Below are 13,274 nucleotides of genomic sequence, written 5' to 3' on the forward strand. Positions count from 1 at the left end.
TACAAAAAAAAAGCTGGAAGTAGAACTGTGGCTCAAGTGGTAAAGAGCTAACCTTGAGTGAAAGATTAAGGGACAGATCCCAGGCCCCGAGTTCAAGTCCAATACTAGCACACACACAAAAACTAACAACTATGATTGTCATGTTGTTCTAATAAGGCTGCAGCCATTCTGGGCATACTTCTCTTCTATGTGTCCCCATTTTAGTGAGTGACCCTACTATGGAGACATTCAGGCTGATGAAAAGAGGTCAAGGGCTGGAAATAGCATGAGCAATATCCAGCTAGACTTGACTTTGTAGGTAAAAGGGAGGTAGTGAAGGCACCTCTACTGAGCTTCAGTTTCTTCTCTCTTAGGGAAATTTCTTTGGGCAGCTTGTGTCTAAAGAGTGGAGCACAAACATTCTGAAAGGATGACTATTTTTATAAACCCTTGCTTGCAACTGCACATATTGGTAGGGATTCAGATTGGTATACAATGCAGCCCACGTGGAGATTTTAGTCTCATTATTTCCATTCCCAACCAATATATTGAAGCCAATAAGAGTCAAAAGAACACATTTTATTAACCACTATACATTTGAACTCCCTCTCTCTGTCCCATTCCTACCACCTCTCATTGTATGTAAGAAATCACACCCCCATAGTACCCTCTCTGATTCTCAGGGTGGGAGGATAAGAGGACTGCCATGCTTGGCAGGCCCTGGGCACTTGGCCGAGTGCTGTTCTTCTCTGGGGAAAGGTAGCACAAGCAGCTTCTGTTCCTCAGGCCCCATGAAGAGGAAAGACACATCCAGGGCTGTGCCCTGGGGATCTGAGGTGAGGTCCAGATGCACAGGGAAGGCCTCCCGAGTGTCTTGCTTCTGAGGGTCTTGCTCCTGAGAATCTTTACTCTTTTCATCACCCAAGTCAGGCAGGTACTGGACAGATCCCCTTGGCACAGGGAAACTGGAATGCTTTTTCTTAGCCGCTCCCTCAACCTCAGGGAGGCTTGGGGGTCCCTGGGTAGCAGCAGCATTTTCACCTCCAGGAGCCTGAACCTGACATTTACAAAAAAAAAAAAAAACAAAAAAAAAACTTTTTTAATGAATTCGATAGGGAAAGCCCTGACAGGTACCAAGATCAGCTGTTTGATTCCTTTCCAGTAGAACATTACACAGCAAAACTAACTACAAGGGTGGGGGCCCTGGTTCAAGGAGAAAGTAAAGCAGATAAGAACCAGAGAAAACCTATACTTATGAAAGCTTGGCTTCAAGTCTCACAATTTCAGAGCTGAAAAATGATCCAGAGAGCCTCAATGACTTGTGCAGTTCTCAGTGAGATGTCTCTGTTCCCAGCAGTAGCAGCAGGTGGCATGCAGCAGGTAGCATCTTTTTTTTATGCCAGTACTGGCTTGAGCTCCTGGTCTCTGGCTGTCCCTTGCTTTTTGGCTCAAGGCTGGAGCTCTATTTTTTTTTTTTTTCATTTTTTTTTTGGCCAGTCCTGGGGCTTGGACTCTGGGCCTGAGCACTGTCCCTGGCTTCTTTTTGCTCAAGGCTAGCACTCTGCCACTTGAGCCACAGCGCCACTTCTGGCCATTTTCTGTATATGTGGTGCTGGGGAATCGAACCCAGGGCCTCATGTATATGAGGCAGGCACTCTTGCCACTAGGCCATATCCCCAGCCCCTGGAGCTCTATTATTTAAATCACACCTCTACCTCTGACTTTTTGTTTCCTTGTCAATCATGGGGCTTGAACTCTGGGCCTGGGCATTGTCCCTGAGCTCTTCAGCTCACAGCCAGTCCTCTACCACTTGAGCCACAGTGCCACTTCCAGTTTTCTGGTGTTTAATTGGAGATATGAGTCTCATGGACATTCCTGCTGGGCTGGCTTCAAACCAAGATATTCATGATCTCAGCCTCCCGAGTAACTAGGATTACAGGCATAAGCCACTGAGGCCCTGCTTTTTGTGGCTTTTTATTGGTTGATTGGAAATGAGAGTCTCTCAGATGTGTGTTGGTGGCAAGAAAGTCTGTGAGATTTTGATCTCCACTTAAATTAGCAAAAAGCCAAAAGTGGGGGTGTGGCTCAAGTGGCAGTGTGCCAGCCTTGAGCAAAAAAGCTAAGGGACAGCTCCCCCCCCCCAAACCCAAGGCCTTGAATTTAAACCCTACTACTGGAACAACAACAACAAAAACACTCTTGGATTTGTCTGCTCAGGCTGGCTTCAGATCATGATCCTCAGATCGCAGTCTCTTGAGTAGTAGCTAGGAATTACAAGCATTTGTCACTCACATCTGGTACCTTTTATTGTTTCTTCTGTGTTGGACCTTGCCTGGCACCCTTCATGTAGCTGCTCTTACTTAGGTTCTTTTTTTTATTTTTTTGCCAGTCCTGGGCCTTGGACTCAGGGCCTGAGCACTGTCCCTGGCTTCTTTTTGCTCAAGACTAGCACTCTGCCACTTGAGCCACAGTACCACTTCTGGCCATTTGCTACATATGTGGTGCTGGGGAATCGAACCCAGGGCTTCATGTATACGAGGCAAGTACTCTTGCCACTAGGCCATATTCCCAGCCCCTTCCTTAGGTTCTTTCGAGGATCTGAGTGAGGTCAGTGTTGAAATCCCATTCTACAGACTCAGAGAGCTCACAGGTACAGAGCAGGACTGGCAGCCTGGCAACCTGTACCATGATGACTAATATGAAATGCTTAGTAACGCTTTCTGGGTGGGCGAACTGAATGTTTTCACAGAAGTGACTTGTCCTTGAGGCTTGGAATAAGGCTTCTTTGGGATACTGTGTTTATTGTCTCAAAAGCTTGGGCTATCCAAGCTGGTAGCTCATTGTTTCTGTAATCTTAAACCACATTGTAAGGGAAATAAAGCTCTTAGCCAGCTATCATGACTGAGACTAGCTCCAACCCATCCATGTCCCCTTACGGTAGCTTGAGTAAAGTAATTCTGGATCTCAAAAAAGGGTGGTAGGTCATGGTGGGTATATGTAAATACAATGCTCTTTTCTTTCACAAAGGACAAGTAGATTGAAAAAAAAAAACTACCTGTGATTCAAAGAAGTCACAAGTTACAGTAACAAGCTTCTCTATCCGTGTTCTTATCAGAGAACCCGTGCAGAGGCCAACAGTCTGAAAATAAAGAAAAGAAAATACAAAGTCATGTCAGTATTAAGATAATCATAAATGGAGATTAGCTCAATTTCTGCATCCATTGGTACAGAGCCAATCAACATTTTAAAGTTGTTTGTGATAGACAGGCTCTGGTCCCTTACCTGTAAATTACCTCTACCAAGAAATCACACAAACTAGGCTAAATTGCCTCCAATAAGAGAAAACTACCTATATCTTGAGGAATAAAACTCTAATTGTTAGAAATGTATCTGTATTGAGCAAAGACCAGTATCTATACAATTTCTTCCTCTTGGCCTTAGTTCTACCTTTCTGTCAATTTTAAAACTTGTTTTTGTCTTTTTTTAAAAACTGGCATTCCTTCCAAGGATTTTCCACATGAACTTTTTCTTCTTAGACAAAATAACTATGACTCATCACCTTATTGTTATTTTAATATAAAATAACTTAATTTTCTTATTACAAATATGATAAATAGTTCTTTAACATTTAAACAAGAGTAAGATAAAACAATCTGGAATTGGATGAAGGATAGTTATTATGTATAATGATTTATTTTCTCTGTGTACATATTATTTTCTTATAAACATTGGAGTATATTAGTTGATACCTATTTTGTTACTAAGCAATATATTACACAAATTCTCTTACCATATTGGATAGGCTTCTATAATTATCTTCATAATAGCTTCCAAATAGTGTTCTGTATTATTTTTGGGGGGTGTGTGTGTGCCAGTCCTGGAGCTTGAACTCTGGAGTCTGGGTGCTGTCTCTGAGCTTTTGTGCTCAAGGCTAGCACTCTGACACTTGAGCCACAGCTCCACTTGTGGCTTTTTTTTTTTTTTTGTTTGGCTAGTCCTGGGGCTTGGACTCAGGGCCTGAGCACTGTCCCTGGCTTCTTCTTGCTCAAGGCTAGCACTCTGTCACTTGAGCCACAGCGCCACTTCTGGCCATTTTCTGTATGTGTGGTGCTGGGGAATCGAACCCAGGGCCTCATGTATATGAGGCAGGCACTCTTGCCACTAGGCCATATCCCCAGCCCCACTTGTGGCTTTTTGGTAGGTAATTGGAGATAAAAGTCTGGGCTTTTCTGCCCAGCCTGGCATGAAACCATGATCCTCAGATCTCGGCCTCTGGCGTATCTAGAATTACAGGCATGAGCCACCAACACATAGCTTTGCTACTTATTATTTTACAAGGTGTTTTATGTTAAACAACTAAATTGAATCTGACTTTTTTTCTTTATTTGTGGGTGTTGGAATTATGGTCCATGAATGATATGGCACATAAATTATATATTAACAAAGCAGTTACTGTTAATAAATAACAAGAAATACTTCTGGTGCCTTTTGCCTATTGTGCAAAATGGGTACACTGTACCCATTTACATTATTCCCCCAGGTGTTCTTAAAGTGAACTTCTCATTATGGATGTCATTATGAAGTTGCTATTTGACTAAATATTTCTTTTGTAAAAAATAGTCCAAGGAATGGGACACTACGGTGCCTTTCTTTCTTTCTTCTTCTTCTTCTCCTTTTTTTTTTTTTTTAATATGGTGCATTTAAAATGTAACCCAATACAGGTAGGATAAGCATCAATCATGAGGACATTCATCTACATTTTACATTTTTTTGAAGTTGTATCACATAGCTAATATAAACTACAGTTACAGTTGAATAAGTGTTTTAATCATTGCATCTGGGTCTGCCTAATTTCTTTTCTTTTCTTTTTTTTTTTTTTTTTGGCCAGTCCTGGGGCTTGGACTCAGGGCCTGAGCACTGTCCCTGGCTTCTTTGTGCTTAAGGCTAGCACTCTGCCACCTGAGCCACAGCGCCACTTCTGGCCGTTTTCTATATATGTGGTGCTAGGGAATTGAACCCAGGGCCTCATGTATATGAGGCAAGCACTCTTGCCACTAGGCCATATCCCCAGCCTCCTAATTTCTTTTCATTTTTAAACTTTATGCCAGTAATAGGGCTTGAACTCAGAGTTGGGCACTTTTCCTTAACTTTTTCATGCAAGGTTAGTGCTCTACCACTTGAGTTCTACATCTGACTTTTTGCTGGTTAATTGGAGAGAAGAATCTTCTGGAATTTTCTGCCTGGGTTGTCTTCAAAGTCAATGATCACATCCCATATTAGCCAGAATCACATCCATGAAGCCACTGGCCCCTGTTTTTGGTTCTGCCTAATTCTGGGCCTGGGTGCTGTCACTGAGCAATTCTGCTCAAGGCTAGCACTCTACCACTTGAGCCACAGCACCACTTCTGGTTTTCTGGTGCTTAATTGGAGATAAGATTCTCATAGACTTCCCTGCCTGGGTTGGCTTTGAACTGAGATCCTCAGATCTCAGTCTCCTGAATAGCTAGGATTATAGGCATGATCCACTAGCACCCAGCCAGTCTGCCTAACTTCTAACTAGTCAATTGCTTCTTGAGGGGAAGTGAATACCTCATACTTTGTGTAACTTACGTTCAACAAATTTAGTGATAATCTACACTATAAAAACACGTAGGAACGTTCAAAAGTACTCACCACAGATTCTGAGGATGGCAGTGAGCAGCTGTTCTCCTCGGACTTAATACATGGTGACTCTTTGACTAAATATTCCACAAAGTAAGCAGGGCCAACCACCCACTGTCATGAGACAGGAGTTGAGACATTAAAGTCAAGCCTTTGGACAGCATTGGATTTACAGAAATGATACCAATGCCCAGATACATTGTCAACAAACCCACTGTCCCACAAGACCCCACAGAATCCCACATGCCTCATGATTTGTATATTTAGAAAACATGATTACAACACTTTTCTTAAAGATTTGAAGGGTCTTAAATATTTTCCCTTAATCAGTGAGCTTATTTTTTTCATAAATGTCATTTGCTATATGTATGCACATGCTATATATACAAGAGAGATCATATATATTGTATAAGAGATATCATCATAATCCAAAATATGAATGTGTCTCCATTATCTCTAACCATAAAACAGTACCTACTCCAGGCCCTAACATGGAATAAAAGTCATCTTGTTAAGTCAGATATGAGCACATAGCAGTAAATAGTGAACCTACATAGACACCCCTAACAAAGACAATGAATCCATTTCTCATCTTGCCTTGAGGCTGATGAAGTAAAATCAGGTCATAGGATGAGCACTAAAGTGCCGTGGGATAACAGAGACTAAAACATGACTGAGTGTCCAACAGATTACCAGAGGAGGGAATGTAGAGAAAGGCTCTGAGGCTCTGATGGAATGGAGAACCTGGATATTCTCTGCTTACCTTAGAAACTTATAGCAACTGTGATGAGATCTATTGTTAGTATAACTGACCTGGTTATTGTAGCCTTACCTGGCTAGCAGCCCTGGTGATTTTGATGAGAGAGTACTGCTTCGAGGGACTCTCACTGTTGAATTTTGCAAGAGTCTCAGTCACAGCTTCCAGAACTTTGGGGTCTGACAAGTCAGTGGGGCTGGGGCTTGGACAATCAGGGCACATCTTATGAATCTCACTTCGAGAAACTGTTGATGCCAATGAGAAAAACTTATTCTTATAAATCTTGAAAATAACAGAGCCCAAGATTGAACAAAACAAATGCTATCCAGTGTTTCTAGGATGGAGGTGTGGGTCACAGAGTAAGGCACTTGTCTAGGAAGTGCAAGGCCTAAGTTAAAAATCTAGTACTACCAAAAGTAAAACTTCTTAGAGAGAAAGACAAGCAGCACAGACCAGCAGCACATTCTTGTAATCCTAGCTACTCAGGAGGCTGAGAGCTGAGGATTATGATTCAAAGCCAGTCCTGGTGAAGAGTCCCTGAAACTCTAATCTCTTAACCATGAAAAATCCAGAAGTGGAGCTGTAGTTCAAGTGCCAGCCTTGAGTGATAAATCTAAGGGACAGCATTCAAACCCTGTGTTCTAGCTGCAGAATCAGCATACACACACACAAAATAATAATAAAAGGAGAAAAATATTTTCTGGAAAAGCAGCTCTTGGCAGTGAGTTTCCTATAATGAACATTATTTCTTTCATAATAAACAAAATCAAAGCAAGACAGATTCCACCTACAACAAACATATATATATATGTATATATATATATATTCTAGAAATTTTGTTTCATGATATACAATACATTACACTGATATGACACATCTCCTTCCCAGTTCAGTGTAATTTCTCATCATTGCTTCTATATACTGGGTGCCTTTGAAAGGCTGGGATTTCATTGTTGCCATGTCTTATTTGTTAATTAGTGTGTAACACTTATAACACTTAACACATACTAAGTGTGCAGTACGTGCTTATAGAGTAGGAAGATGGTTTTTAAAAATGAAGGTGGTATATCATTTTGTAATTATTTTCAATATGCCATGTGAAACAGTACCCTTTTTATCCCTCCACTTGTATTCCCTTCCTGTGGTTTTACCCCTATAGCACTATATCTGATCTTAGAACCCCAGATACTGTATATACGTGCATTAGAACTAGGGAAGGGAAAGGGAATACCAAAATCGAGAGACAAAGGATAAAAAGACAAACCATTCCAAAAGCAATACTTATAAAACCATTGGTGTAAACAACTGTACAACTCATGAGGGAAGAGGGCAAGTGGGGGGGGGAATGAGGGAGGAGGAAACAAGTTGGATAAAAAATGTACTTATTGCCTTACATATGAAACTGTATCCCCTCTGTACTTCACTTTGACAATAAAGTAAAAAAATGAAAGTGGAAGCCTTTCCCTTTGGTTAGAAAATACAAGTGGGATAGAACAAAATTGGTAGAATCACTGTAACTACAAAGAATGATCATACTGATGAATAACCACAGTCTCTGGAAAGAGAGATGGAAGATCATTTGCTAGGGTATTGGGATAGGGAATTTGCCTTGAAGTTTTTCACAAGAAAATACATTGTTTTGAGTTGTACACAGGTATCTTACACCTGTAATCCTAGCTACGCAGGAGGCATTTATAAGTAGCTGCATTCTATTTCCCCATGCTATGGAAGCTTACATTCAAGGACTTTCCCTTTACAAAAAAAGATCCAAATCAATGTGTATGTATTTCAAATGTCATTCCTTTCAAACTTATTCTTAGCTTAGTTATTTATGTATTCAACAATGCTAATGATTCCTTAAACCTCAGAGGAACCAAGAAATGGTAGCTAGGACAAAGAGGGATAAAACATTTTACATGGTAGAGGCTATAAGACTCTTAAATCAAGATGTTATATTATCTATGTTCCATTAGTGCTTCAGCCAAGGGTTTATAGGCATGTATAACAAGAGAGCCCCAAAACATTCTTGACTAGAGCACGTTGTGGAAAAATGGAAAAGGAAGTACTACTGATGGTGTTCCTCGAGGAGGATGAGTTCCACAGCATAAATCATCAAGGACATAATCAACTGGGGGAGAGGCACGGCAAGACACAGATTAGAAAATGCAATGTATATTCAGATAATGTTTCCAATTGAATGGGATGTTGGGGAAATACTGGCAAAGATGGCTAGAAAGGAGCCTGAAGACAAGTTGTAAGATGATGTGCTATTTATGTTAAGGTCAAAAATCTTATGCAGGAAATAAATATGGAGCAATTGAAAATGATTTGGGAAGATTCACTGTGGGAAGAGGAGTATTACACATTGAATTTTACTAGGGAGGCAAGTACTGGAAGCACTGAGTAACTGGTGTGGGAAAAAATACAAGCAAGCATAGGCTGGGTACCATTGGTCCACACCTGTAATCCTAACTACTCAAGAAGAAGAGATCTGATTATCTCAGTTCAAAGCCAGCACCGTCAGAAAAATTCAAGCAACTTTCATCTCCAATTAACCAGCAAAAAACAGAAGTAGAAGTATGGCTCAAGTGGTAGAGCACCAGACCTGAGCGAAAATGCCAAGCAAGAGCTTAAGGCCCTGAGTTCAAGCCTCCGTACTGGCATATAAAAAAATGCAAGGGCAGGAAAAAAGCCTATATATTAGCAAAAAAGTTTTGGTTAAGTTCTCTTTTCTTCTTTATTAAAATTAAAAATCATCACAATCTCTTACCTGGACGAAGAGTACAGTTATAGGCTGGTGTATAGAGAACCCTTCTTGGCTTGTTAATATAAAACATCACTTTGCATCGGCCATAAACCTGGAACAAACAAGTACATTTTATGATATGGTAAATGGAAACATGAGGTTTTAAGACACACTCCCCCCCCCCCACCCCAAGTGGAATTTGGAGATTACATTTTAAAGTAACAAGAAACCAAAACACTGTGGTTTATGTTGATCAGAGAATTGCTGAACCATTTTCCAGCAGTTCTTCAACAGGCTGTCTAGCGTCCCTCTCTAGTAGGTATGAACCACCGAGCTCTTCTTATGGGGTCCGGAAATCAACAGGCAATGAGACACTCAGATTAGAAAAATTAAAAAAAAAAGATTTTATTGAGTGAGAAGGTGCTGACAGCCCTGGTGCCAATTGTTAGTTATCAAACAAGTTTCTTTTTTAGAAGCAAAGGTAGAATGTTCCAGGTAAGGGTCACACTTCCATTATACAATTAGAATAGAACAGCTGTAATCACATTTTTTAAATCATCCAATTTTTTTATTTTTATTTTTTTGCCAGTCCTGGGCCTTGGACTGGGGCCTGAGCACTGTCCTTGGCTTCTTTTTGCTCAAGGCTAGCACACTGTCACTTGAGCCACAGCGACACTTCTGGCCATTTTCTATATGTGTGGTGCTGAGGAATTGAACCCAGGGCTTCATGTATAAGAGGCAAGCACTTTTGCCACTAGGCCATATTCCCAGCCCCATCCAATTTTTTAATAAGCAGGGACTCTTAATTTTTAGCATGCTAGAGCATAATGTATAATCTAAATCAAATACTACATTTTATCCTCAATTTTTCCTCATCACAACACTCTAACCACTAGAAGGTGAGCAGACCTGTGAAGGGAACTGTTTTGCCATTTCCGTGTCTGGCACATTCTCTCTGTCCTCGAATGCTCTTTTTTTTTTTTTTTTTTTTTTTTGCCAGTCCTGGGGCTTGGACTCAGGGCCTGAGCACTGTCCTTGGCTTCTTTATGCTCAAGGCTAGCACTCTACCACTTGAGCCACAGCACCCCTTCTGGCTTTTTCTACATATGTGTTGCTGAGGAATCGAACCCAGGGCTTCATGTGTAAGAGGCAAGCACTCTTCCACTAGGCCATATTCCTAGCCTCATGCTCTTTCTTTGTCAGTGACTTGATGCCAGTGAGCATGGGGACCCTGAAAGCCATGACTTAAAGGTGCGATGTCTAGGCCATGGCATTGCAGATCATCCTACAATAAAACCAGTTCTGCTTCGAATGTTACGTGGGTGATAAATCAACTACTCTCATATCAGAGTCAGTACACCCCCATTCAGACTTGTCAGGGTGGTACTTTTTAGAAAAGATAGCTGAATTTTTTACTTCTAAACACTATCCTGTGCTCATGCTACTCATTGTCAATCCATGGAAAGAATCTCAGGGTAATTAAAAATCCAATGGAAACTGACTATTTTAAGAACCTTCAATGTCATTACTGAAAGAGTCGATTCTGAGCCCTCTGCATTCCATAATCCCAGGAAAGCTTTCCATGGCACCTCTGAGAGACCACTCCCATTGTAATCCATCCCCTTTCCTACTCTCCAACCTCATTATTAATGTTTATTAAACAAAACAAGTTTAAAATCTCCCCCCCTCCCTCTCTCCCTCCCTCCATCCTTCTCCTGATGACCTTAGTCCCACACCCAGATTCCTTACCTCTGGTATTCTCACAACTGAAACACTGGTTCAAAGCCTACAGGAGGTAGAAGACAATTTGGGGACAACTGAAATAACTGAGTAATGCATTACTCTAACATGACTTCTCTTCTCAGAAATTCCTCTGATTAAGCTTGGGTCTGTCAATAGCATTAGAATAAGCACACAGATACTTTGCCCAGAAGATTATAAAGAAGGACTTTGAAAGGCCAACATTGAAAACTCTTCATCCTATAGAGCCCCTAACAACAAGCATTTACCGAGGTATGAAGGGTCCTCACTTCACAGTCCTTCCATGATTTCTTGCTAAGCACATGGCAGCCAGTCTCTAACACATCCAACGTGAGGTAGAACAGAGTTCCCAGGCCATCCTGTGAGAAAGAGAAACACACCCCACCCCACATGAGACAGAAATCCATTATGAATGGGTTCTTTATAAGTTGTTAAATCTTTGCTAGGTGTCAGAGGAGCAGAACTGTTTATATTTGTTCCTAGTAACAAGGAGACCACTATGGCATATCCTGGCAGAGGTGGAAAGAACAAGTCTAGCAGGGTTTCCAACTTGGTAAGCACCTGCCAACTTGTATTTCTTGGTTCCTACTCCATGACTAGACTCTAAAGCCTGTTCAAATGCCTGCCACAGAAGTGGGGGAAGGGGCCTATCACTTACCTGATCCTGTTCCCAAACATCATGCACTCGATTGAGGCTCAGCACATAGCCATCCTTTTGCTCTCTGTTGATGTCCTGCAGGGCAAAGCCTGCAAAGCTCAGCACACTGGAGTCATTGCAGTCCCGGGAAACCAAAGGGGAGGGGATCTGGGCCTGCTGGAGTGGAGACCCAGCCGCCCAGCAAGCAGCCAGCATGCAGAGCACCAAAGACTGGAGCCGTCCCATTCTATGTGGAACAAGACCCAGGTTGGGTTAGTATATGAAACTTCAGGGACAGGCCGTCCTATGGGGCTCTTTAGGGCAGACTTGAGCTGCTTTGTAATAGTTATCAGAATGACTAGGATTTGAAACACTGTGTCCTAACTTATAACCTTGAATTCGAAAGGTAGTTTTCTCAGAATCAATACTTTGGAAAACATTTGCCAATATTCTAACCTTAGACCCTGGAGACATTCCATACTCACGTGTGGAAATAAACAAATCTGTTTCCTAACACTTTCCCCCAAACCACAGCAAACATTTGGTCAAGGTTCTTATGAGGTCATCACTGGATTCTGGCTTGTGTATTCACCTGAATCAGAAGATGGGGACTCTCCCCTTTTCTTCTTCATTTCCACACAGCTGATCTCCTTGCAGTTAGCTTAGGCAGGTGAACACTACAGGTAAACACCATCCCAGGTCCCAGCAATGCACAGGCAGAGTTCAGAGTTCTCAGCTAACCTCTCTCTTCACTGCTCAAGAGCAGTGAATTTAAAGGATTTAAAAGCTTAATTCCTCAGTCACTTGGCAGAAGCACAGCTGAGATTGCTAATTTACTTTGAGAATCTGGCTAGAAAGTGTTCTACTTAGCCTCATGCAGGTTATTTTAAGCCAAAGACTGTATTTAAGGGTGAAAAAAGCTAAGAAGGTATCAAATGTTCTCACATTTTACTCCCAAGTGATTTTTTCTTCAATGGATCTGTATGGAAGTAGATTCATTAAAGTAATAAAACCTACTACTGTTAGAGAAAGATAATGAGGGTCAGGTGGCCTGGGACATGACCAAAACACCAGAGTTAGGACTCCTAGCTCCTGTTTGGAGTTCAGAAAGGTTCTATTTATTTTTTTCTGCTGTCAATGATAGAGTTTATTTTATTTTATTTTTTTGAAGATGAATTCTTAGCCAAAGGAATTCTGTGCTCCCATAAGTTGAGCTGTATTGAAAGAGTCATTCTGGGAGGTGGAGAGGATTGGAAGCAGTAAAAGTATATTTTCTAAGATTTTTCTGATACTAAAACCCATTTAGAGCTGTTGAGAAAAATCTGTCTGGTGGAGGATTTAGCTCTCACTAATCTCTCACTAATGACTTATTTTGACAGTCTCCTTTAGAAGAGATTTTCTTAGTAACTGGTTTGCTCTCAAGGAGCAATTACTGATTTGTCCTCCACCACCTTCTTCTCCAGTTGGTTCTACTTACTGAGAAAATTTAAAAGACATCTTTGTTGTTGTTTATTTGTGGGTTTTGTTTGTTTTGTTTTAGTCAGTCATGGGGCTTGAACTCAGGGCCTAGGTGCTGTCCCTGAGCTCTTCTGCTCAAGGACAGTGCTCTACCATTTTCAGCCACAGCACCCCTTCCAGTTTTCTGGTGGTTAATTGGAGATAAGAGTCTCATGGACTTTCTTTCCTGGGCTGGCTTTGAACTGTGATCCTGAGATCTCAGCCTCCTGAGTAAC

The 13,274-nt window shown here is 41.4% G+C and overlaps 1 protein-coding gene across 1 annotated transcript; it reads right to left on the minus strand.

Moving 5' to 3' along the window:
- Window positions 1-543: 543 nt before the first annotated feature.
- Window positions 544-11,859, minus strand: Fetub (fetuin B). Its single transcript, XM_048346997.1, has 7 exons — window positions 11,563-11,859; window positions 11,153-11,263; window positions 9,168-9,255; window positions 6,473-6,642; window positions 5,653-5,754; window positions 3,035-3,118; window positions 544-1,036 (listed from the first exon to the last, which is right to left on the minus strand). Exons 1-7 carry the CDS (start codon window positions 11,785-11,787, stop codon window positions 659-661), a joined length of 1,158 nt encoding a protein of 385 aa, XP_048202954.1. The 5' UTR covers window positions 11,788-11,859; the 3' UTR covers window positions 544-658.
- Window positions 11,860-13,274: the final 1,415 nt, after the last annotated feature.

The sequence above is a fragment of the Perognathus longimembris genome, chromosome 5, assembly GCF_023159225.1.
Source record: "Perognathus longimembris pacificus isolate PPM17 chromosome 5, ASM2315922v1, whole genome shotgun sequence".
NCBI classification, from domain to species: domain Eukaryota; kingdom Metazoa; phylum Chordata; class Mammalia; order Rodentia; family Heteromyidae; genus Perognathus; species Perognathus longimembris.